The 27,885-nt window shown below is 46.3% G+C and overlaps 1 protein-coding gene across 1 annotated transcript in view; it reads left to right on the top strand.

The window, feature by feature from the left end:
- The first annotated feature begins 1,528 nt into the window (after positions 1-1,528).
- Positions 1,529-27,885, top strand: part of LOC128707959 (uncharacterized) — a 34,054-nt gene continuing 7,697 nt past the window's right edge. Inside the window, exon 1 of the mRNA XM_053802917.1 lies at positions 1,529-2,017. Coding sequence (XP_053658892.1) covers positions 1,529-2,017 — 489 coding nt within the window. The remainder of the gene's footprint in view (positions 2,018-27,885) is intronic.

Genomic DNA, 27,885 nt, shown 5'->3' with positions numbered 1-27,885 from the left:
GCGTTTGACGTACTGCGAAAAACGGTGCGCAAGTGTGTCAGTGTTGGAATGTTTTGTTATTTTTTTGTTTTGTCTGGGTGTTATGTTGAATCGTTCGATACAGATCGTGAAACTTGATGCATTGCCGGGGCTTGGTGCGGTGCAACAGTGAAGCGAAGAAAGAATTAAATATCGCACAGCCAGAGAGTGATGGTGATGGTATCCATGGCAACGGATGGTGCAGTGTATGATCGAACGAACGAGTCCAGTAGAATGTGTTGCCAAAGTTCGCGCTGTGAGGATGGCACGTCGTCTAAAACAAGACACCGAATTCTTTCTTCTCTGGATCCTCTTTTCGGGCTGGTTCAGGGTTTGGCCTTTTCTTCTCCAAAATAAAAAAAAATCACTTATTGAAAACCGCCTCGTTCGTGCCGGCTATCAAGATCTTTATCGGGTTATGCAGTGCGACGGTGTTCGAACGCCTTCTATGATACACGCTCCAAGACTCTCCAACTGATGGAACTCCACACTAAAAAAAAAAACAAAAAAACATCACGTTTGAGGCCACTTTTGTTGAGCCTTTTTCCGCCAAGCGTTTTACTGCTGCCTAAGACAAGTGAAAATTAGGAGCAAATTGGCGGTTGTTTGCTTGCCGAACCAGCAACCGCCCTTAAGGGTTCCTGGTGCTAAAGGGATGCAAGGGTACCCGGCATCTTTCCCGGCTGCGTACGAAACTCTCGTCGAACGAAGCATGAACATCGACACATAGCCGGCAGGGATTATTGATGGGGACGCCACCGCTTCGTGTAAAAGCAGCAAACAATTTGCATAACACAATTCCCATTTCTCCCCCCCCGGCCCACAAGTGTTTTGTGCGTGTGCATGTGTGTCACCCTCACTCCCCTCCCCCAAAAAGGGTGGTGGTTGGATGCGAACCTGGCAGACGATCGTACCGCGGCGAAAACCCCTGCCATTTGAAAGTATAATTGTAATCAGTGTACCAACCCGCGTTAAGACTCTCACTGCCGGGGAAGGGTTCCGCACATACTTTGACCGCATTTGGACGCGTCTGGTGTGACACTCAACCACACGGGGGGGTTTTTTTTTTTTTCGTTGTTTCTTTTCCTCCGGTCCGCCCGCACAACCCTGTTTCGGTGCGCACGGTGCGACTACTACTCATTTCCACACCTATGCGGCACATGTGAATGTGAACTCGATCGCCCAACAATCGAGTGAATACGCGTGGGGTCAAACCGAACGACTTGTCGATCGATCGTGCGCACCAACCACTACATTCTAGCTATCGTTACCCGTAGATAGTAGATTCGTAGTGGCGTAGTGACCGCAGCTTCATGACTCAACATCAGCGCTTATGTGTGTGTTTTTTTTTACACTTTTCCACAGCATTTGACCTATTGTCCAAGTTTCAAGTGTTCCAAAATAGACGTGCGCTGAGTGTTCGCCAACTGATCGTGTGACTGTCTACGCAGGCGATAGTGACAGTTTACATGTGGTGGAAAGCAATGCACAATCTCGTAACAGTGTCACGATGATGCGTGTCAGTAGCAATTCCAGGCTAACAGCCACCAGTCACCCCGATCCCGGATGCGGTATGTGTCCGGGCGATGAGCCACCGACCACCGATGACGTACTGCTCGCCGTGGGCTTCAAACGGACACTACACACACCAGTGCCAGGCAAGCAGCACACCTACAGTTATCCGCATCATCACCACTACTGCACGCGCGGTGGCCGGAATATTCGCCGGGGTGGGCTGCGCGTGCCCAAATTCCTGTCGTTCCTGTTGTTCCTAGTTATCTGTGATAGTCAGACAGTATCCCGTGCCGCATTTCGGACGTCCGCCGCCACCATCGGGCACTTGCCGGGTGCGGATGTCGCCACCGACAGTATTATTAGCGGCGGTGACGGTGGTGCCGGCGACGGAGGGTCCACTTCCGGCGCAGCCATCAACCATACCAAGCTGCAGGAGATCGTGCTGGAAGGACTCGGTCTCAGTGCGCTGCCCGACGTTCGCATGGTAAGTGTAATGAGTGCGAGCTGCCTAATTAATCGCATCCGGTCGGTCGGTCCGTGTGCGAATATCTGAGTTTCTCGGGTGCGGGCATGTGTGTTGGGAACTTGAAAACCGTATCACGATCATGACCGGGCGGCATTTCGGAGCACATCGTACGGCAAATAGGTGCCATCTAAAACTAACGACCTTCCCTGCAGTGGGAAACGTTGGATGCGTTTTGAGATTAGGTAATGTGTCGGTTAGGTGGACGAACGTTGATGCATCGTTTACACCACCTTTACGATGTATTTAAAGTACATTACGGTTGACAAAAACCAAAACTCTATCTAATACGGCTCTTGAAACTACCAGCACAAGATGCTGCGGACCAACCTCAGCTTGGCTCGGCTGCTCCATTTATAGCGCGCTGTAGCTTTAGTTGATGAGCTATAAACATTTTCAATTAACGTGTAAAGCACTCCCATCCCGGGTGAAAGTGAAATCCATTCCGAAAAGGTGTCCACAACTGAACCACATAGTAGGGTGTCACACTCGCACCGCACCGAGTGTACCGTCGCAACTGTCAGGTTGTCAATCATCGTCATCCTGCTCGTCACCAGGCTAATAATCAGCATCACCGTCAGCAACGGCCACTACTAATGTGCCAATAATCACCGTTCACCGATCGGTGTGTGTGTGGCTGGGTGTGTATACGGGTGTCTAGTGCCCGGCATGAGTAGTCAACACTCGGTGCTAAACGCACAGCCTTCCCAAGATGCGAAAGCGTCCAGGCATCCGGGAAAAATGATGGGAGTGCATAAATCTAGAACTCGGCCATCCCTCGAAGGCAAGGACAATCTTCTGTTGCTTCACTTCCGCTCCTTGTTTGCCCTCTCGCCCCTGCCCCTGCCTGCCGGCATTTCCGCCCGTTTGCCAACAGGACGTTCCCGTTTCTATGTGCGTGTTTTTTTTTTCTTTGCTTCTCGTCCCTTTTGCGGCTACCCTCACACAAAACGGTGCAAGCGTACAATTGGGAAGAGCATGCCCCGAAGGTCAAACAGGCATGGAACATGGGCGGTAATGGGAGCGAACTGCCAAACGGAGTAAAATGCAAAAATCAATCCTCAACACTTGTGCCAACCGAAGCCATTGCCGCAGGCCAACCATTCCCGTTGCTCTTGAACTTGAGCAAGCTCGAGCAAACTCCGCGTTCCGCCGGGCACCGAACACTTTCTCCTTGCACCGGAGAGCCGAACTTCCTTCACTCGGCATGGCAAATGGTACTGCTGTAATAAAACTTTTCCACACTTTTGCTTTCCCCTTGCGCCGCACATCCGGTGGTGCATTCGCGTGGTGTGGGAAAATTCTTTCGCCAGCAAATTTCGGTTCGCCCGAAAATCATTTCTGCCGTTCCGTTCGAATTGCAATGGGAGAAAATGTGTGCAGTGTGGATTTTCTTCAGATTTCAACGGGTGTTTGGGGGGGAGGCTGGGAGGAGGTGGCCAACCATAACCGTAAACCAGGCAAACCAAACAAGCACTACGTACGTAGGCCGGTTCCTTTGGTGGGGTTTTTGGTACGCCTGCGACAACTATTACCGGGTGTGTGTGTGTGTGTGTGTGAGAGAGAGAGAGAGAGAGAGAGAGAGAGAAAATGCACCAAACCAAAACCGAGAATTTCATCCATTTTTCAACGAGTGCACGAGGTGCATTCTTCCGCTGGACGGCGGGTTCAAACAAACGAACCGAATCAGGTCAAACGGCCAACTACCGAAATCCCGAAACTCGATTACAATGCTTCCGGGAAATTCTGGGACCCCAGACATTTCTTGTGGTTAAGGAACTTTCCAGATGCAGTGGTTGTCAGCTCTAGGTCCAGCAGTTTTTTTTCCAATCAATAACTGTATGATGGCTTTTGTGTACTCTCAGAAGTTTCGTAGGATGTGCTAGAATAAAAATATATTTCATTCTATAAAATATATTTATGGATAGAATTTAAAATCCTTCTTGCTGTCTGGTGCTGTTGCAAGGAGTAAACGACATTAAATTTGAGATTCCACATCTATCCCTACAGTTTCCACTTCAACTAGAAAAGAATCAAGGAATGGTCTTCAATTTCTAACCTGAACTTTCTAACTGAATTCTAACAATTTCTAACCTGAAGACCCAGACTTTACTATTTAATCTGGAAATTCTAGCTATTAATATATAGAACGCGGACTATATTTGGGGCGTCCCGTTGGCATGATGGTAGCGGCGCCGGTCTTCACACGGACCGAAACGGACAGTACCAACATCCCATCCGGACCATTCTCCTGATTATCCAGCTTCGGGTAAATAAAGTCAGAAATGGCAGACCTCTTGAGGTTGCGGTGCCGATAAAGAAAAAGCATATCTAGAAAAAAACAGCTATTTAAACGAAGCTGGAACTAAATTGAACTTATATAGTTCCGGTATTCACATACACAATCTGAGAAGTCGTGCACATGGACAGAGGAGAAGTAGTGAGCCCAAATTGAGATAGAGTGTTGGCGTTTATGTGTCCACCAGAAACACCTCTATGTTGGACTGGCAGTCGATGGCACTCGACCGTGAGCTGTTTAGAGGATAGAAGCCAAATATAAATAAATAATAAAAGTCCTAGCCGACTTTGAGTCTTTCAGTATTAAAAGTTAAGAACTTTAATTATCAACTAAACTCGAAGTGTGAGAAAAAAGTGACTGACTGAGTCTGAGTACAACATTAATGTTGTTTTTTTTTTTAATTATCACTTTTTTCTGAAACTAACTTATCTTCTCACTCTGTCATTAGAATCAGTCGATAATTAAGGATAATTTGTCCCATTGAAAACCCCTGCAGTAGTTGAATATTTCATGCTACAGCTAATAGTTTCTTGTGAGAGAGATGTTTACGAAAAGAGTTGGAAGAAAAGCTCGGGTCACCCCCACAATTTCCACCGCATGGAAGAAATAGTCGATAATGATTTGTTTAGATAATGTTCTATGCTCCAAATCGATCCGTCCCTATCCCTTGCGCTAGGGGGGTTTTCCGCCACTTCAACAGTGAATGGCGATCGCAATCATGATGCTATGGATTGAATTAATTTGGCTTCCATCATTAGAGCCAACAGAAAGCAAAAGGAAAAACTAAGAAAAAATACTCAACTGAAACACACCTCACCACAACGACAACTTCGAGACACCCTTCACCCCTGCCCGTCCGGCAGACGACTGGGAGGGCCCCGAATCGATTGGCCCCCGGAGGCTGGATGGATTCACGCGATTCGCGCGCGGCTCACTCGCCGGGGCCTCCGTGTGCATGACACTACGAAAATAGAACTCCGTTGCGATTAATTTTAAATGAGCCTCGCATCGCGAAACTGCCTCGTGTTCGTTGCCAACGCCAGGCGGGACCGTTTCGGGAGGGTGCTGAAGCGAGGATTCCCCATCCGTGGATGGACGTGAGCATAATTCTGGGCAATTTTCGACGACCCACCGAACACGGCGTGTGTCGCGGGTGATCTGGAGCAGTGGAGTTTTCCCAACTCCTGGTTGGGGTTTAGCTCCCTTTTGGTACGGTTATATGTAAAACTTTTAAGAATTTATCCATCTTGTTGGTGTTTTCTTTTTTTTTCGTTCCTATTTTAACTTCTCCCTTTTGCTGCCCAAAAACACAAACACTCAGCGATTCAATATTCTAATTTCATCCCATGAAGGTGCACCGTCTCGTCCCGCTCACTCCAAAGCCTTCCACGCCCAGGGAAAGCAAACATCTGGACCGGCTAATAAGCGCCGGGTTCCTTATGGGAGGAAAAAAAGCATCCTTCCGTTTTCAAAGGGCGAATCGAAATAAAAGAAGGCGAAAAAAAAGACGAAACCGATTCGCAATCGGCGGACGACCAAGATGTCAGACGCAATGAGCGATTTTATTAGATTTGCGATGTTGTAATCGGTCCCAAACTTCTGGCCCTAACTTCGATGCTTCGCTCTGCGCCCCCCAACCCCCCGCAGGTGCGCCCTTCCGATCCAGCTGATGATGGAGCTACATTTACCCTTCCTTTCGTAAACAGCTGCCAGCCTGGGTATGGCGCTTCATTTTTTTTTCTTGACCCCCGTTTCAACATTTTCCCAACATTCGAGCCCAACTTTTGCGCGAGTTGTTTTGGGAAATATCGACAGCAGTGGAGCACGGACCGCGCCGCTTGAGGAAGGGGACACGGTGAGGGGCGTCTTTTGAGGCCAGATTTAAAATTGGCTACGAGTGGAAAATTTGTTATCCATCTATGGTACAGCTCGAACAGTCAGAGCGAGAGCGAGAAAAAAAAATAAACAAACAACGAAGCATATTAAAAAACGCGACCAGCTAAGTATGCACACGAAAAGATTAAAACCGAATACGCACACAAGAAAAAGGGGGAAAACTTCTTTTATCCGTAAGCAAAATCTTCAAGATGCACCAGAAGGCACAAGCGCCACAACCGATAAGCAGCTTCCATCCCCAGTGTCTGATAAGTCGATTGCTCGTTTGTTCGAACGGGTGGCCAAAAAAAGCGACAAACTGCAACAAGCATGCAGCTGAAAACTTTATCGATCCAAGTCGATGTCGCACCAAGCCTGCCTTATCGGTTGGCCGTACGTCTCCTGCCAGACCGATCAGGTCGTTTGCGAATCGTACGCTTGTACTTGGGAGATGCTGAGATGCTTATGCAAATGTGCACCCCAAGATCTGGTCGTCTTTACCGCGTGAGGTGATGCTTGTATACAGCAAAATACAAACCAAAAAATACACATAATAAACCCCACTCTCGAGGGCGGATTTAGAAAGGAAGCGAGTTCGTTGTTTTTTTTTTATATGCTGCTCCAAAATTGATTTGTTGGCACATTAATTCAATTCCTCCGGCGCTGCCAGAAGATGATCACGTTGTACCCATGTGTCCGTTTATTATTAAAAACGAGAAAAAAGCCTGGCGCAAACCTGCTGCTGCGTGCATTTATAATTCCATCAATACGTAGCTGGTTATTGATTGTGGAGTTTTGTTTGTCTTTCCGGTTTGGAGGGGAGGAGTTAATTTGGTCACACTTTTAAAGGACAAAACTATCGTTCCAAAACAATACGAATGAATGAATGGAATGAAGGCGATATATCCTGATTAGTATGGTAATACATCATATCTCAAGGATACTTCGATGGGCGGTGGGCCCATAATTCTCTGGATTAATGTGACGGAACACACAGGAATGTGGTGAAGGCTTTGGGTGATCCAAAAAGTCTTGTTCTTTTTTGACAGGGCTTGTGGTGATAGACGCTTGCGCTGTCCTGTCATCTAAAAAATCCTGTTACATTTAACTATATGAGAATATCCTTTGACAATTTGTTTGTAGTCTGCGATATATTTATGTTGATTATTATTTATTCAAATATTCTGATAATACTGACAGCAATTTCAATTTTAAAAAAATGTTACAAGAACTCTGTGTTTGGGAGGACTTTCAGATATCGAAGAATTACTGTAGTAACTAATATTGATCTTTATCCAGCCTGACAATACTTCTTCACTTGGAACATCTATTGCGATTGTTGATTCCGGGGCTATATAAAATAGTTACACTCCCAATAATTACGACTGGCTCTGAAGCATAAAACACTAGAAGGATTTTTGAACCCGTAAACATGCAAAGGCTATGAATGGAATCAGTACAAAGTCGAGTACAGTGAATTGTATGACATATGCGACACTCGAGTTACGTGAATTCGGGGTACGTAAATGTTGACAGTTTGTGTAATTTTATACGTATTTGATTTGTAATTTTGATTTTCGTATTTGTCAAAGTTCAAATTTTCACCAAAAAGCGTTATACTTTAATATTATGAACAATAATTTTGGTAAAAATTTACTCTAATTGTCGAAATAAACGTAAAAATATCAATTATCAATGTGCTTCGTCAATCAACCCCTGAATACTACGAATTACGATATTGTAAAGGGAATTCGAGTTACGCGAATTTCTTTGGCACGCATTATTCACTCTCTCTCTATTTGCATTTGAAAAGACTCTATTTGCATTTGATGACTTCAATTTGTTGTCGAGTTTTATTGTTTAATATTGCAAGTAGTTATGAACGCGTAATTTAGTATTACTTTCGTGACAACCCAACAACATTGACACCGTGCGGAGTGCAATCTTCGATCGTACAACCTCAAACTGCATGCTGTTGATGTGATTTTGATAACCACAAGCCGTCCTTCTTCGATGGTAATGTCCACAGCTTTCTATCGGCCTGTTCCTTCTCCGGTGCATTATTCAATTACCCGACCCGTATCCAGTTACTGCACCGGTGCCATTTCCACCCGACTCTTCCTTCCTACGGATCTGAAGGGATTTTCCGAGTAAAGACTAAAAAATGCACACAGCGATTCCAAAGCACCAGTGACCTACTAACACGTAGTAACTTGAAGTATGTTTGATTTAATTATAATTAGAATTAGAAGTCCACCTCAGTCCACCCGGTGGTTGCCCTAGCCGGCCGCAACCGGCCGCAACCGCTGAATTGCGGCAGCTTCCATTAGCGAAATCTGTCCCTTAGCGGTGGTAGATAGACCGGGTTGAGGTGTGGCACTTTCGTGCATAATTAAAATTGAATTTGATGCAACGCTGCCCGCAACTTTCCTTCGGGCACCGGATTCCGGTAAGCTCACGCCACACATTAACCATGGCCATTTCGTTCACTCTATCCATCGCGGTACCGCCGGCAATGGAAGAACAAAAACTAATCAAAGCGAAACCAAATCGACCGGCGAGTATTACGCAACAGTCACAGGGCAACAGGTTCTGTCAGCTGATGCACTTGCAAGGGTAATTAATTCCCCCGTTTTTTTTTTTGCATGAAAGAAAGTGTCCATCCAGCACACAACACGAACACGCAGCGAGCTCGATTTTACATCCTTATTATGCTAGCCGCGTACGCGTGCCCGTTAGCCTTGTTGCTTCTTACTAGACGAAGAAACGGCCAAGTCAGTCTTGTCGTGTGTAGTTCGTCGAGAACTTTTCCCACTGCCCGAACGCCCGCGTTCGGAAACAATTCGAACTCTCGCTCAATTTACATAATTGAACCCCGCTGATGTGCGGCCGAGGCGTCTCCACTGTGATGGTCGCGGACATGCAGTTGGTACGTCGCATTCGTCGCCGTAAGTGCTACAAATCGCATTCACCGTCCGGTGTCGTTTGTCACCGTCTCCAGTCACTTGCGGCGAGTGATTTATCGCGCAAAAGGGTTCATCCGTCCAGCCCATATCCAACCCCCAACTAACCTGCTTCGTTTTAATTATCCTCGAGCCGTCGCCGGGTACGGAGACGGAACCATGCTTGGACGACGTAATATCGACAAATTGTTCACATGTCTCCCTGCAGTTTGCTGAACCCCACCCCCCAACCAGTCCTGACCGTACGCTCGATCGTTGGCTTTCATTGCGCATCGTTCAACATCACCATCATCATCGATTGCTGATTGCAAAGCGCCAATGTTTCCAATGTCTGGTCTAAGTCTCGGGTCCTTTGGAGACTCATGAGATTGTTGCGCATGCGGACAGGTTGGGGTTGCTCCATAAAGTGCCACACACGTCCGCACGAGGCTGATGCATTTGACATTAATGGGCGTGTTAAAGTGTCGTTTTGGGAAGCTTGTACGGGTAGTTGTAGAACTAAACGTCCGCCTGAGTCAAAGTTCACTGATGAACTGTTGGAAACGCTAATGTTTGAAAGGAAGACTTCATGAGGAGACATGTTGTTATTGGCGCAAACAGTATGTTTTGTGCTATTTAATTAGCCTTTCTGTTCGACTACAACTTCTAATCCTAATTCTAACCTTATTGAGCTAGGCTTCAAGGATTTGGTCTAAACGCTATTCAAAACCTGAACCTACAATTCAATTGTGTTTGTCCGTTTTTCGGTTTAAAAGTAGTGAAATATAGCTTTTTTGAGCTGAGCTTCGCCAACCACTTTTTCGTATTCACTTGAGCGGCAAAACCCCAACGACAACAGCCACTAATAAAGTATTTACACTAAATGGTCGCACGATTATGTATTACCCACTCAAGCAGCACCGCACGAACACGCAACACGCGTCCGGGTGTGGATCCGCGGCGTTCCTCCATCCCATTAACACAGCCATCACCCCATCACCGGCAAGAAAGTGATCAATTTTCTAGTGCAATCTGACCTGACCCGCTCGTAAAGCTTGGATGAGCCTAAGAGCCGTCGTAAATTCTTCTGTCCGCGAGTGTGGAGCGTCACTAATAAAGATAAAGCCGACCATCGGAAGGTATTCTTTTCCTCGTTCCGTACACAGTGTGTACAACACGGCCCTACTTGAGCTCGATGATCTGCTCAGTAGGGCAGCCTGATGTCGGGCGTGTAAAATTGATTAACAACCAATACACAATTATCGGCATATCAGCTTATAAAATAAACATTCCGGTGCTTCTTTTTCTACTTTGTGCAATCTCAGGTGGAGACCAATAAAAGCAATCCCACCGTTGAATTCCTTGAATCGATTGCACCAAAAAAAAACAGACTAGCGAAAAACGCCAACTCCAGCCGTGAATGAGGAGTCGCCGGCAACTGAGATTGGTTCTTTCGATTGCAGATTTTTTTGTTTTACTGCTTACCGGTCACAAATTTGCAAAATTGATAGCCCGGAATTTTTAACGACGAAATGTGAAGGAGATGAAAATACCAACTCACAACAACAACAACAAAAACCCACGCCAACGGTCAGTGAGAAGCCGTTTAACTAGTTTCGGGTTTGATGCCACCTCGGTTTTGGATGGGACATTATCTTCGCAGTAAATTGTTGTTGTTTTTTTTAACGTTTGGGACGTTGCACAACTGCTCGAATCGACATCGAAATCGGGCCTGCCATATCCATTGGACCACTCAACACGGCACTCGATTGGGGTGATAAGAAATGGAGTTCTGGCCAAGATGCGAGTGCTTGCAGCGGTGTAAATCAGGATAAAAGGAATTAGTTTCGATTGAATGGAAATAACAGCTCCCGAGCAGCACTGTTTAGGCACATCGCGTAACTCCCTTGCTTGTAAATGTCTTCATTACGATCCTCGAGCTGAACGATCGGCCGCAAGGTTTCGAGTTTGCGGGTCGTACACTCGCGAGCGCTCGTCACTGCATCGACACATCGGTCACGTGAGCAGCCTCGATAAGAAAACGGGACCAGTTTATGGTCCGAGGCCACTTCTCGCTGCTGCCCACACTGCCCACCTCACGGGCAGGCGCAGTTTCACGCACTTGCCCGCCTTGCCGGATGTTCGAGCAGTCGCTCGGGAACGGTCTCACGATCGGATCGCTGGCCGTCGATACGCTACACGCATCGTAATCGTAAAACAATGCTTTCCACAAAACCTGATGCTTATCTACCGATCACGCGAACTTGTTACACGCACACTATGCTTGGCGAGAACCTAATTAAACATGACGGAACACACCGGGCTGTGTACGTTGGATTCCCATTGCGCAGTGCTCGACAGGCGGTGTGTTAGAAGCTGTCGGAGCACTCAACGCAATATTTCTATCCATTTCTTCCCGTGGTGCCATAATTGGACGACACTTAGAAGTGACCTCTCGCTGCATTTTGATTTTGCATCTGAAGTTTGCAACCACCTGCAGACGTTTTTACAATCGGCCCTGGTCTGCACAGCCCAGATGCACTATGCGTTGGTTTGACGCAAACTGTACCCAGTACCCCTGTACCCATGCGCTCGGATCGCAATCACAGCGAACGTTGGAGTGGATTAAACGTATTGGTGGACGTCCTAGAGTAGCGCGAGCCGAAATGAATATGGAAGACTGCTGCCATAAAAATCGACCATTAGCTAAACAGGTTTACGTTTGTTTTCTTTTTTTTTTCATCATCATTAATTCCCTTTCTGCCCCCATCGCTTGACACTGATAAAAGCGCACCGGTGACCGCTGTCGGACACCGCACGCCACGCAGGCAGTCAGGCCAACTGAGTGCCATTTTTGTTGCTGCCTGCGATTGTTTTAATGGTTGATATTTTGGATTCTCTTCGTTTTGCACCTTGGGAGCCAACGGTTATAGTAGCTGATAGACCTCGAGAACCCTGGATTGCCATCCAACCATCCTACGAAGGTGGCAAATAGAATTCCTCATCTCCCGCTGTGACGTTGACAGCAGGATGTTAACAGCTACGCCACTCAACGCACATGTGCGAATTGTTCATTTATTACCCAAAGACATTAGGATAAGCACATTTATGACACGGTTTTATCCGACCTGCACTAGAAGATCATGTTCGCAAGATCTCACCTTGGAGGTACGAGTTGATCCTCGTCACCTTTCTATCGTAAAAGTTAAAGAACACACCCCTATCCCGGTGTGACGCTGTGACATTCTCCTTTCCTGATGCTCCTTTTTATGGACTTACACTCAAAAATGCCGAAAATTTTGCGAATGATTGATTATCGCTTTCGGAGAAGGTACCTGCGCAAGAAGCTGCTCAAGCCCATGATCATAAAATGCTCCTTAAAAAAAACCATTCGTGCCTTATGCCTTTTTTGCGGAATAATGTCAATCATATTGCTTCTTCGTGTCGACATGACTGCGTGGAAGAACGAAGAATTCGAAGGTCACTCGACGGCTGGACTAATGCATCTCATCAATAATGATAAACCTCTGGGCACGAGAAGTATTTCTGTCCAATTCCCTTACGACTTCAGTGTCTTCCCGGGAGATTATTCCTGGAATTACTCTCCTCGAAAAAGTTGCTACAAAATGACAGCTGATATGACAGGTCCAACAAAACATCACTCCCTTGCCGTTTGCTGCAAACAGCCAGATCGCACCGGTTCACTCATACGCAAAACAACTGTAGGCTAATTTTAAAACGTATAATCACACTTCTTAATTTAATGATGATGACTACAGATTGCTGAACAAGAGAAGCGACCATTTCGTTTTTCACCACCCAGTCAAACTTGTTTATTGCACGTGGTTAGCTGGTGAGCGCTGTACGCCCACCGCAAGACGCGGAACGTCCAATGGGTGGGACCAATTGAATATCGAATTCCTGCTCGTACACCAATTAGTTTGCTATAAATTTTATGTCTACTCGTTGCGGGTGACAGTTGTGTATTCATTCCTTTTTTTTTCTGTGAGCAAATATTTCGCACAGGAATTTTATTTATTTTTGCATTCACACATACACGCACTATCGGCCAGAGATTTCGTGAGATTTCGATTGGAAGGAAAAAGGAAACACCAGCACCGGCAGCCAATTTGGAACCACTTTGGCCGAAACGTCCTTGCCCCGGGGGAAAGAATGCCAACTACATCGACACCGTCGCACCATCGCTTCTATTATAGGCGTTGCTATTTTGGGGTCGAGTTTTCCATTCTTGCTCCTCCGAAAAACCCTGCCCCATCCCATCGAGTTCCATTTTTATCCCCGCTACTCATTCGCCGCTGCTCCCTTGACAGAGAGACCTTTTTCCCCCCTGTCAAAACAACGCCGTCACCATGATTTGCTGCTGAGGAGACGACAACGGCTACAATATCCATGAGAAGAGCAACAAAAGTTGCCATCATTTTCGCACAAGGAAAACCTACGGAAAACAGTTGGAGCCGTTTACAAAACAAAACGTCAACAGCGATCCAAGGAATGTCTGGAATTTGTGAAAATGAAATAAAAAAAAAAGCACGACGACACTCTGGTGGCGCCTGTCGAATGTCGCGAGGAATTCGCGACATCAACAACGACATCACTCAGAAAGGTAATGCACGCACAGTTGCCCTCCCGCTCGCGGGACCCGTTGGCCGTAGGTTCCACCGGATCGTAAAGATTCTTGATAGACGATCGCCAACCATCCTGACGTTCGATGACGTGGAACGTAAAGTCATCGACATGAGCATGCATCCCAAGGGGATTTGAGGATGTGGATTCTCCAAGGAGCTGGAGTTTTTGTTTACGTTTTACGACCTCCACTGCACAATCTTGCACCTTTCGGAGCACAATTCAGTCCACCCGGTACAGCACAATAACAGGTAGTGACCGGTGTAATGTTCCGCGCAAGTTTACGACCCTACCCAGTGGTCGCCCGATGCGTCCCTGCTGGTTTGCTCCAACCGGAACTGGTCTTTCCGCTCGCTACAAAGTATCATCCATCAGGTCGTCCAGAAATTCATGGACAAATCGGTGATTGTGTGTGGCCGTGAAACACGGACCCTTCAGTTTGTGGATGTTTTCGATCGATTTTTATGATCGTTGGCCCATGGCACCCGTGTATGACTGATGGGATGGTTTAGACCCTCCAAGCCACGTGGCCCGTGCTTGTTTGGTCGGGTGGGTCATGTATGTAGGACGAATGTTTTAGAGTACGCTATATGTTTTATGTGCTTTAGCCAGATTTGTCACAACCAAACTGGTGGGGCCATTCATTCCGAATGACACGCTCTCCATAAACATGTTATCAAATATAATATACATATTTATGATCGTCGAAGATGACATGCCACAACGCGTAAATCTAAAAGCTCGCCGAGTCATTAGCACACATTTCCAACGTACCGTATGACTCACGGCCACTCTTCGCGACCAGATAAGCAACCTTTCAGATGCAGATAATCAAAACATTTACAACCCTGGCAAACGTGGATCCATTTTTAGAACAGCGCTTGACAACATCTTCACCCTACCGATGGACACTACAATGGTTCAATGGTTTCAACCGAAGCCGATTGTTTGTACATGGCGACATGATTCGGGCCAAAACATCCCAACAAGAATAACGCTATCTTTACCCAGTTGTTCCAACGCGGACGGAAACGGAAACGCCTACTCAGGGTGAGGCGCGCGATCCGGATGCGGGTTCGATATCCCAGATGCCGCAAGCTATCCGGTACAAGGAACAACCCTCCCCGCCCCCCCCCCCCCCCCAAAATGTCCCACGAAAAAGTAAAAAATAGGATTCTAGCAGTAAATTCCTTAACGATTACAAACGCGGTTTTTGTTGCGCTCCAAGCGCTATTTTCTACCACCTAATAGGTGGGTGGATTTTTGTTGTTTGGAAGATATTTACCGCATGCTGTCCTCCGTGGGAAAGCATTTGCTGTTTGTGTGTGTTTTTTTGTTTGGTTCTTTCTTTTTAAGATCATACAGATCTTGAAGATGAAATTTTGATGAGTTTGAAAAACAAGCAATTGGTAGTCAATTGGACTACTGGGAGAACTTCAAGATGTTGAAGGTCGGAGCATCTGATCTTCAGAGACTTTTTGATTCAATTGTGACAAGAGTTTTCCCTACATTCTTTTCTTTAAATTTCTGTCAATCTTACAGGAATCTGGCTCAGGATTCGTGGAAAATCATGAAGATGTCGAATATTCTGAGCACCTAACCAACAGAGACATTTTCATTCAATTTCCAGACGAATTTTCCGTAAATCCTAAGCCAGATTCCTTACCTTGAATAAGAATTGTATTTGAAGCAAACTGTGCTAGGCCCCCGAAGTATGTAATGCAGAGTACGTACCAACCACAACCCTGACATATGCTTGTCGGCACTATGTCTTCAGTTGGGATGCAACAAGTAAACAACACTTGAGCATTATCCGCACCGAAGTAAAAGAAAAGAAAAAAAGCAGACCGCAACAAACCGCCAAAAGGGGGCCCGTATTAACGCATTACTGCTGATATGGTCGAGATATAGCTGCACCAACTCGCCTATCGAGCCCATTTCGTTTATCTCGAGTGAGTCGTTGTCCCGCTGTAAGCCGAAGCACATGGGTGTGTGCGTGCGTATGTATGGCCATTTGGTTTTCGTGGGCCGCGTACTATCCGTAGACATCTGGCCCAACTCCATGCACTACAATTCTGGTGAGAATTGTTTTCCAGCGATCCCAAAAGTACCCAGCACAGTAAGTGAAGACCCCTTATAAGCGGTTGGAGTCGTTTTACTTTCCACCGGGGTTTTATGGGCCAACGACCGTACATTATCAGCCGATCGTATCCAGTACGGCTGCACGTGTCATTGGGAAGCGTAATAAGGTTATCTGACTAATGTGTTCACGCCGTCCAGCGCAATGACTCCCTCGCTGGTATGGCGGAGGTATCTCGAGACTGGTCTATACCGGTCCCAACACATTTCGGACGGTCCGGTTGAAGATGTGCCATATCGTCACCGTAACCCGTCCGGCGCGGATCTGCTGTGCTAACCACCGAATGTCACCCGATCGTACGTCAGTGGTACGTCAGTGGTGTTTTGACAAATTTCACAACGCGCACCGGTGCGAACATGCCGGCAGCAGGAAATGGGCCATAGCTCACGCATGGTAACCCCGTGAGCAAATGAAACGCCTCACAGGATTTTGTCATGCACATGTTGGGACCTTTGCGCAAGGTACGTGTGACACCTTCCCCTAGGTGAATGTTTTCCCATAGACGATTGTCCCAGTGGCAAGTGGCTTTCTATTCCCCTGCCTTGTCTTGTTTTTTTTTTTTTCACAGCCAATCTAGCTAATAAAGTTGAGATTGGGCCTCTTTCATACACTGCCGGCCAAACAGTCACTCTATCTAACCGGCAATTGCACCTTCGGTCGTAAATTTGCGGTAGACTCGCAAAATATCCAAACAATCTGCTACACTACCGCCTGCCCACCTCTATCTCTTCGGTTCCGTCTGTCGTAGCGCGCAAGCGAAAAAAAAAGGCAAAACAAATTGAATTAACGATTAGCACGCCTGTTTTGTATGTGGCAGCGGGTCGGCAAATGTGAGAGGTGAGTGATAATTTTTGCGGCATTTTGCGACGTGATGCGATGGTTGGCCGTTGCGTAGCTTCTGTTCCTCGCCTTCTGGTAATTATCCGTCCCTTGGTTGTGTGCGGCTCGGTAGATTAACCTTGCCAAATTCATTACTCAGGGACGCCGCGTTCGATGAAGGTGAGAACGAAGGTATGATTTGGTAAGACAGAAAGATCGTACGCTGATCGTTACTTATCTCAGTTGAGCGAGGCATCACGTGAGAGCAAGTACCAACACGGGGCGATGTTTGGAAAATAGAAGACTTGGTCTGTTTCCTACTTCAGAATGCGTAGAATAACCTTCAGAATGCTTAGAATAACATCAAATACACATTTCTGTAACCCATATGTGATCCAGTTTTATTGTCCTTTCTCCGGACATCAGCGTCTGATAAACCCGCAATAAAGTAGAGACTGTTTTTGTTCCGACCCGACAGCAACTCCTTCCCGCAGGTTAACCTAAACCTACAAACCGAGCCGACATTGTCGATCCTGCAATATCCAACGAACCTGAACAAATATCCTGCTCGTTGTGTCTCAGAGTTGTGCATCTCAATCTAGAAGGAAATAGTTCCACCATTAACAAAGACAATCGGAAAAACAAACAGAACGCAATGCTTGAGCGGTCTTATATAACACGAAGACTCATATCCTTGCGTCAAAACTAAACCACTCCGCCGAGCAGATTAACGCCCGATGCGTATAAGGTGTTGTTAGCGATGGGACGAGCTGTTTGTGGGTGGCTGAAGTTGGACGGCACTGTCGGTTGACGCCACGCTAATGGATCGGTTGTCTCGGCAGCAGGTATCAGCAGGACTCTCTGCAAGACGTCCACTGTCGGTCCGAACCAGAGTCAACTGGCAGGTAGAATTGGATCCTTTGGAATTCTTCTTCAAAGCTTGTGACGGATGCTGCTAAGATTATGGCCATTCGAAGTGTATGTGTGTGTTTTTTTGTTGGTTGAAGATAAGCGAAGAATAACAAACAAACGTCTAGCCCAGCACGTCCGGATTTTTTCACTGGTGGAATAGAGCAGCAGACAGGTAGAACAGGATCTCCTAGGAATTTCAATTGTCTAACGAATTCGCAGTCGACACAACAAAAAAAAACAAGCCACACCGCGGGTGTTAAACGAATGTGTCAATAATTTTCCGGTCCATCGACCAAGCAGAGCTCCACACTTGACGCAACGCCTCGGTTGATATAGTACACTCGAGACACTCCAGCACGGTGCCACATCCGGTTCGGTTTGGTGACAAAACATACGAAATTTGGCAAACCAAACCACGGTACGAAACGGCACGGCAGCAAAAAAAAAAAAAGCATACACTCAAGTGCGCTACTTCTCGTGTGCAAACAGTGGCTTAAGCCTCTAGAATACAAGCGTTAAGCCACGCGCGCAACAAGTGAGTGAAGAATTTGATCAAGTACGGCGGGGCCGTCACCGTTCGGTCGCGTGACAAAACGGTACCGAACGGATGACGGAAACGTGAACGAGCGTCCGATCGCGGTGCCGGTTTGTTTACGGTTAAGGTACGCCGGATCATCACAGCCATCGATCATCATTATTTTTGGGGAGGATGGGTTTTTCCCCTCCTTAAGTCCATTTTGACTGGACAATATTTTACCTATTCACCATTAATCAGCGCACAGCCACCCGTACTGATCGGTGGTGGTGGTACGTACAGGGTGTTCAATACGTTCGAATACAAATTTTCGCCACGTTCGCGTGCTCCATGTTCATACTCGGTGTTGAAATTGCCGCAGTTTTAACGACACATATTCGCTTTAAAATGTGCGTAGTGTTGACATTCTGTCCATTGTTGTGCTTTTTTTGGGGCTCAATCTCCAAACGCGAACACTTCCCTTGGTATTCTCTTAAAAACAACTACTATTACAGGGGCAGATCATACCATAAGATCGAAAGCTTAAGCTTTTAGTCTGTATCTGTCAAATAATCCATGTACCGCGCGGTATGTTCTTTTATTCGCATAGGACATAACATTTTGACATAAAGAATAACACAAAGAATAATTTTCGCGGAAACACAATTTAAGAAAAAAAAAATAAAGTTTAGAAATTTAACTTAAAATTCAATTCATTTGAAACAAAATTTGTGTTATTAAAATTATGCTTTTTCATTTATTTTCGTTAAAAATGTATGTTTACATTTTTGGCATCCGGAAAATATAGTCTAACTTGCCTCAGACCAGCCAGAAAAAATTTTTGTTTTCACATTCATCAAGCAGTTGACCGAAGCATTAGGAAAACAATCTATTCCTTTTTTCCTAAGCTTAACTTGGCTTGTCATTTGTATGGCGAGCTGTAAGCGGATAAGCCTGGAAACGCCAAAACGCATAGAAAAAAAACTGACTTAAAGTATGATTCCGGCCACACTTAGTTTTTGGTGCAGATTAGTGCCTGCAGTCTCCAAAACCTCTACGGAGAAGAGCAATGGGTATTCCAGTAGAGCGAGGTTTTCATAATGATATTTTTAAAGTGTATTTGAACTTATTGAACACCCTGTAAATCATGATCAAGTACTTGATCGAACAGGTTTCGAACCCATCCTTGGTGGAATACTTGCGTCCGTACACGCAGCCAGACATAAAGACGGCAATGCTGATTGATGAAAGTGTTCCGGATTCTATCCGACCGACCTCGACCGGTGACCATCGATTGACGCACACCATTAAAAAAACCCCCCGCTAATAGGCGTAACCCTGTTTTTATAAAGGCATGCGTCACCGAAACGAATATTGTCCACTATTTTACTACCCATTACAATAACACAGAGCTGAATTCGCAACGCCGCGGCAATTGACCAAACAGAACGCGATGGAACGCAGCACGAAAGGATGTGTCGGGCAATTAAAATAGCGTAATAATTTGTGGATGTGATCACCACGAACATCTGTTTCGGGGGCAGTGTTACCAGTCGGTAAATATTATTGAAGACATTCCTCAACCGGCTGCCCAAACAGAACTCTTATCTAGCGTGATTAATATCAGAGCGAAAAACACTGACGAAGGTATGTAAGGAATGCAGTGAAGATGTTACTGCTTCTGAGCGGAACCATTTCACAACCATCGCCAACCCAGGACCGCGGTCAGGAAACGACGACTCCCACGCACGACCAAATACTTCCGGTGCGTCACGGAGCACGTGACGGAGGCACATCAGAGTCAGGGTGCACAGTACCGCAAATTTGAAACCCCCAAAACCGGTGCGCGATATCAGACCCATATGATTAGCTGATCGTAAATTCGCATCACACATCGAACGGTGGGCCAACTGGGTCCGCCTGGTCCAGTGCTGGGACCCTCATCCCGGCGGAAATGGCGCCGAAGGCAAGACAAAAACAGGGCAACTGCTTCATAAACATTGTTGCTATTTCTGAGCACCGCCGTACGTTAAGCCGTCGCCTTCGGGTCAATGTGAGGGCCTATTTTTGGCGTGTTCCAAAAATTGCTCCATTGCACCGCCAACGTTTTTTTCGGTCCCGGGAGTTCCTAACGTGCCGCCATCAAATAATCGAATCGTCACTATTAATAGGTACCCTTTTCCGCAGGTTTGCCCCTGCTTCCCAGTTGTGCAAATATCAATGGAGATTTAATTTTAGCAAAACCCCCCAACATGTCCCGGTGCCGGTGGCGAAGTCGCGTCGGGGGGAAAACAAAACCGGGTGCAAGATTTGTTTGTTTATGTTTTCCGTTCTTAATGTTTTCGCCAGCTTCAAGCGGTGCGGCTCAGGGTGCGTGCGGGACGGTATTCTGGAGGGTGGATCCAATTGGAGTGGAGAGTATTTTGGATATACTATCCACCCCCAGCCGCAACTACCGTCCATGCCAGCTGGCGTGCGTAGGGTGGGGAAGGCGGATGATTTGGCGGGTCCTTTGGAGCGCAGGGAGGCGATTTATGGAGTGAATCGATTGACAGACCGACTCCCGCAGCTTTTCGGTAAATCATCAAGCAAAACTCACCCCCTAACGGGCAACCGCGGCTGGTGGTTTCCGTTCCTTTTTTTTTTGTTCTTGCATTCTTCGATAAACAGGCCAAATCTTCCGTCAAGTAGCTGCACAGTAGCAAGTAGCTTCTTCCATCCGGCACGATGGTCAATGGCAACACATTACGCATATTTCCGACATTTTACGAGCGTTATGTGTACGCGCCGCGCCATGTTTACATTGCAATCCGTTGAATCATCCACCCGGTAAGAGGGAGGATACTACGCGTGTTTGTTCCTTTCGGTACTAGAGAGATAGAACAAAAAAAACAGCAATACCATGCCTCTAAGTAGGCGAGTCACGATGACAGGCAGCAAGTTTTGACGGGTGGCTGTCATCGCGTTGAAACAACGATTTATGAACTCCGGTTGATTCACAGTCGATACATTTAAATTCATGTTTGTTACGCAACGGTAAGCTTTTTATTGTAATGTTTGCTTCGGCAACAGCAAAAACTGGAACCTTAAAAATCGACCATGACTTCATGCATAAGCGGACAGAGGATTCAGAGTTCCGATCTACACACTAGTGATGCGAGGGTCGACCCGAACCTGCCGGGTCGGAGTCATCCGTAAGCGATCCAAGTAGGTTCGGATCGACCCTCGGGTACAAGTAGGTTCCATAGGTGCAACGACACCGGTAGGTGCAAGCTGCCAAAAGCGAGTTCGGATCGGAGTTGGGTCAAAGTAGGTTCAGCACACCCAGAACGATTCCGGTGGGTGCAGGTTGCAAATTGCAAAAAATGTTATAAAATCGATCGAAAAATTTCAAAATCTCAAGGATTTAGGAGGTCTTCGAGGGCTGTTACAGAAATCGGTGACCCCAAACAATAACAGTTTCCTAAATTTTGGTAAACTCTTTAACCATTAATTTACCAACATTGACATTTTTTTATCCCGTCGGGAATCGTGCTGTTTCGTACTGGAGCCATTGGCTGGTGTAAATTTTCATACAAAATCGACTTGCACAAAATTTCAATTGTTATACCATTTTAGGATGTTCCTAGGTGGTGTAAAGCACGTTTTGAGGTTTTTCACGGTTCCACCCCTCAAAAGCCCTGAAGCCCTGAAAAGTTGATCCAGCGTGTCAAACCAGACCCGTTGCACCCACGGGTCGGAATCGATTCCGATGGGTTCGCACCAGAATCCGGGAACGAGTCGCGAACTGAATCGTATGACACATCACTACTACCGGTGCCTCGAAAAAAAAAGAAACTAATTGACGACACACTTGACTCACCGCTTACTGCTTGCTGCACGCCCGTACCACAACATCATCCAACCTTTACCAGTGCCGGTATGACACTTGATGTCACTTGACGGCCGGTACGAAACATCATCAGATAATTACTTATCGAAGCGCATCAAACGTCCAGCCCGAAAAATACCCGGCAGCTCGTGCCAAACGGACGCCCGTGCGCTTTCGATTTGGTTTCCGCACAATGACTTGTCAGATGTTTTCTTTCTGCTTTGGGTTTTGTTTTTGGCAATCCACCTCGTAAGGGGAAGTACCTACGATTCTGGAATCTTTTGCACTGCCGTCAGCGTCGCTGCCCAGCTCAACATTCTCTGGTGATAGCGGACGGAGGAAAAACGCAATAGAGTACCCAGTAAGGTTCCTGGGTTTTTGGGTCGCCTTAGCAATTCTGATAAGATCCTCATGACTAACGCATTCGGTACCTCGAGCCCCTCGGTATACATCTGGTTTCTGTTGCAACAAATAACGTTCTGACGTACAGTGGCTTTTCTGGATATTGTCTGGCTTACAACGCACACGAAACAATGCGCTTTGGCCTCGGCAGAATGTTCGAACCAAACCCGCTGGTAGAATATGTTTGCATGCCCTTTCTCCCGCAATCCGGTACAGTGGGACACAGGCGTTCAGAATTCCCGCCTAGCTAAACGATCCTCTACCAGAGTGAAAGATCTAACCAGCGCGGTAGAGAAGGAAGGTAAAACAGCGTAAAAACATTCGTAATTACTCGAAGCGAAAGTAAACATCCTGCCCTCAATTTTCCATAATTCATGTGTCTCACCGAAAAAAAGCAAAAATATATGCACCCAACTGCAACTGCATCAACATGGTGCGGCATTGGACGGCCGACTAAGATCCCGCCGAACTCCAGCTGTGGCCGGGTAGCAGGCAGATTATGCGTACTTACAGACGGATTACCGACGCCGCCGAGTACGGGCGCATGAGATGCGTGTTCAAACCCATGTACGCTGCTGTGTCTCTGTGTGTTCCGTGCTGCCAGCATGTACATAACTTTCCCGTGTTGATCCTTCGATGAGTTGCACAGTCTGCTGTAGCGTCGATCTTTATCTTGCACCCACAAAACAGCGACGAGTTGCGAGTCAGCTTCCCGGGCTGGACATTACGAGGAACTCCCGCCACAAAATACTCCGAGCTTCGCTCACGTCACGCTGGCAACAATTTGTCATGCCCTTGATCCCTTTTTCCAGCGGGTGTGCGTACTGTTATTCTTTTGCATTTTTCATCGATCTTTTCGTATGATCGTTTGGGACTCTTGCTTTTATTTTTGAAAGGCGCAATGTAAAACTGACGGGGGAAAAAAAACACCGGATTTCCACCACGTTGTCCAATACACAAAAGCGAATAGGTAAAAACAATGGAGAGATTTGGCTAGCTTTCGCTATTTCCCTTGTCATCTTGCCTTATCTTCTCATCTTGTTTTCCTCCCCAAGTTCTTCCAAGAGGACACACGCTGGTTTGTGTTTTTAAAAGACCTTCACGCAGTCTTTCTTTCCAATGTTCAAGATAATTAGGGACAGTTTATGCAATAAAACTATCCGCATAGAAAAGTGTACAATGAGGAAAGGAACGGTGTTTCCCGTTCACACGGCTCGTTCCTGCTTCGAGCGGCCACCGTCCTAAACAAAGCGTTGATATTATTCTTGTCCCAATCAGCTTACAAATAGCAAAACACCCAAAAACACAATCTTAAAATAGCTTTTTATCTTTACAAAAAAGTGCCATTTTTTCTGATGTGTTATCATAGTGCGGCGGTGGTTAGTTTTGGCACGGACCGCGATTGAGCCATCATGCGGATGACAGTGAACAGCACCATCCATCATTCGACGCCGGTCCAGTGCCTCGCGCTGCATATCTACAGCAATCTCCAAAACACCAAACCGTTGTTGGGTGTTTGCGGAAATGCTGGTGCTCTAATTAATAGGCAATTGTTATAAATCACCAACGATCGCGCCAAAAAAAAATGGAACCTCACCCAAATCTGAGATATGGGAAGGAATTTGCCACCACTTTGGTGTGCAGATTGGAACAACGAAAAAAATACCCCCACAAATTTAAGGGCTCATTCAATTATTACGTAACGCTGATCGGAAGGGGATGGGGTTATCACCAGCGTTAACTTTTTGTTATGTGACATAAAATAAAATGAATCTTAGCTGCCCGCCTCATAGTTTATGTATGAAAAATTGACTAATTTAAGGGATTTGTATATAAAATCCATGTTATCTATCTACTTGTTTATGTTTAAAGGTTAAGATGCTCGGTATCTTCTGATACCCACCCATTGATATTTTTTGATGTCCACTCAGATCGTGGTTTTGGATGCGGGTGTGTAGTGGTGGATCCTGTTTACATTTATTGCCACATAACAAGCATCGTCGATTTATAAAACAAATCTCCAAGCAGCCTCAGAATCCTCCTGCGTTTAAGCAAAAGCAGCATTAATTTTAAAATCGGAAGGATTCGGAATTGTTCGGAAGGAACGTTCGGAATTGTCAGTACAATACCTTTTGATGCATCCAAGACATCCGATCATTCCCGGAACAATGAGCAACTTTCGATAGCTAGAACGTGCGGAATCATGATCGGTACTTCTATGGTCGTGTTGGAAGTCAGCACATCAGCTAAAAAAAAGTTAATTTTAAAAGTTAATTAATTTTAAAAAGTTAATGCAATTTAACCGTATTTTTTCACATCAAATTTTTCATTGCCACTCTAAATTTCTGATGTTCCTTTAAGTGTAAAATGACAGAAATGGAACCATTAAAATTGCTTTATCAACCAATAACCATTTTTTTAGAACCTTTATATTTGTGTTTTAAGTGTCCGTAAATTCCCTAGGCAGTATTGCAGCCGAAAATTTTAAATTTTTGTGTTACGTAATAATTAAATGAGCCCCATGCTCAGTAAATCCGGGACCACCGTTTCGGGGGAGATTTTAGCCGATAGCAACGCGTCGGTTGGGAATTCCCTCTGCGCGCTGTTGTAAGTCTTTCATCACAAACACCGTCTCGACAACATACGACGGTGACGAAATATATTACCCGTCCCTACCTTAGCGACAAATTGAGCGTACTAATCGCAAACTAATCGGCTGCTAGGCATCTTTTTTCGGGAGCTTTTTTTTTTGGGGAGTGGGAGGAATTAAGGCAGTACCGTTTCTCACCGTTCGAAAAAGGGGAAATCCCCATGTGACAGAAAATCCCCAACGGGGCCGAAGCAAAAAAGTGGCGAAAAGGAAATCTGCAACAGGCCGAAAGATCAAACACAAACCAACCGACTGGTGATCCACGTTACGGATTTGAGGCGGTGCGCTTAAAGCAAGATCGAAACACCGATCGTAGCTTTTTGGAGCGTCAGCGTTCGTCAGCGCCGGCAGAAGTACCGCAAACCGGTGTGTTCGGATCAACTCCAGACCCAGATTGCGGATGCAGTGTGGATGAATCGGCACAATTTTTGTTTTGGCAATGCGAAAGCAGAAAAATCGCCAACAAAAGGCCTCACAAAAAAAAAACACTTGTAAAGTTCGGGAGTTTCTCGTCACGTTTGCGTTTGGTGCGGGGTATTAAAAAGGCTCCCCAAATGCCCGAGGGTATTGAGATTGTTTAGAGACGGCAAGCAAAGCCCTCGGAGCGGTCGGGAGCGGCTTTGCAGCTACCTACTGGATGGAGTCATCAATTCCGATCTGCTGTACCTAATTAGCAGTCGATCCTTATCGCTACCGAGCACGAGTGACCTGAGGCTCGTGGTACCGAGGCGCGCTGCACGCTCCAGTCGGGCTCTTCTTGTTGTAGTCGTGTTCCTGCAAAACCCATTCGAAACCCCAAAATCAGTACCACAGTTACGTGGATCGTGTGATAAATAGCCGATACAGATTGGCAAGGACCGGACGGTCGGTGCATTCGTACGGAAGGTGTACGACCGGGTTAGGTGCTTGATTACAATCTTTACTGCTACTGCTACTGTTAAGATACCGGGCAAACGTACCGCGTGAGAGAAGGCGCCAAAGAAACAACTCACCTCACAAAACCCGTCCCGAAACAAACGGCTGTAAAAGTGTGCCCATGTTCACACGATAATGATTTACGGTTGTATGTTTGGCCACAAACGGTATACGAAATGAGGTTGTTTGTTGAGAATATTCTCTACTTCCAATGGAATCACGCACCAGGGGAAAAGGTTCGCTAATAAGGTTGATTTACATGCTTACGTCAAGAGACTACCCGATAAGAGATTTGAGTCAATTCTTTATACAACAACAAAGGTCTATGTACCCACAAAACTTTTCGCTTCACCCAACGAAAGAACAATGTAACGCACGGCTCTCAATCAGCTGCCCAAATTCAGCACATTCTGTTGCCCATCGCCCAAAAAGGGACCTCAGTACATCATTAAAAATCACAAAATAAGCACCACATTGCTGTTGCGGTGGTTCTGCCGCCATCTCAAGTTGCCACAGCCTTCGATGTACGGTGCAGTTGAATGATCGATCCGACTGAAGATGACTGTTGGATAACTTATATCGTGCAGTTCGTCCATCTCGTTCCCGCTGGATGGCTCCGGCTCGCTTGCGGCCAGCACGCCGGTCCTTCAGTTACGTGGCTACACGCTCATTGCCACCGCACCGCTAATTACTATTTATCGTTGTTCGACTGTGGTCGGCCGGCAGGCGATTATTCTGCATCTGTCCACCGTACCTTCCCGAGCGGGGAAACCGATCGCGGCCTGGAGTAATTTATGCAGCACACACATCTCACCATCCAGTACCACACTAAATGAACCTCGGTTATTCGCACTGTGCAAACATTGGCCCACCGCGTTGGACAACTCCGTTCCGGTTGCTCTGCGGCAGGTGACAGATGAAGATGAGCTTTCTTTTCTTGTCCCGTTGGCGAGGCGTGCATACGTGCAAACAACGCTACTCAAGCCGGACTACGCCGGCTTACGGGGTTTTGCAAATTGCGATGCGTACTCATGCGTGCCCGGCACGGCCGGTGAAGTAAGCCGATTTGCAAATCCGGTGGTCCAGGTTTAGGAGCCGATGGGAACTGACGCGGTTGCGTGTGGTCCTGCAGCTCGCCACAAGCCCAAGCAAATACCGGATGGTGTCATACCGTGCAATGATGATGACATCCAGTGTAGTGCTTTGCCAATGGCGTTAGGTGTTGGAGAAGACACTCCAGGGAACCGAAGCCGTACGTGGCGGAGAGATGTTTCTACACGGAGCCTCATACAACCTGCTTCATTGTTTGAGTTAGACAAGGCTTAAAGTCACTTGTACGCGAAATTCGGATCTCTTCAAACCTTCCAAAGAACCTTGGCGATGGAGAGGCATTCCTTGGACGAGCTTTGCAAAACTATTTCCGAAACTACACCTTTCATCCATTCTACACGGAGTCTCATACAACCTGCTTGATCGTTGGACTTAGACATCACTCGAAGTCACCGGTAACTGAAATTTGGATCTCTTCAAACCTTCCAAAGAACCTTGGCGATGGAGAGGTATTCCATGGACGAGCTTTGCAAAACTATTTCCGAAAATACTCTTTTCATCCTTTATACACGGAGCCTCATACAACCTGCTTGATTGTTTGTTTTGTACGCACCAGGCTTAAAGGCACTTGCAAAATTTGGATCTCTCGAAATCTTCCAAAGAACCTTGGCAATGGAGAGGCATTTCTTGGACGAGCTTTGCAAAACAGTGTCTGAAGATAAATGTTACACAAGTATTCTAATCTAACTGCTATAGCAATCAACTTTATCAAAAGCAAACTGAACTATGACCCGAC

The sequence above is a fragment of the Anopheles marshallii genome, chromosome 2 (assembly GCF_943734725.1).
Source record: "Anopheles marshallii chromosome 2, idAnoMarsDA_429_01, whole genome shotgun sequence".
NCBI classification, from domain to species: Eukaryota; Metazoa; Arthropoda; class Insecta; order Diptera; family Culicidae; genus Anopheles; species Anopheles marshallii.
This window is presented reverse-complemented; position numbering and strand designations above follow the sequence as displayed.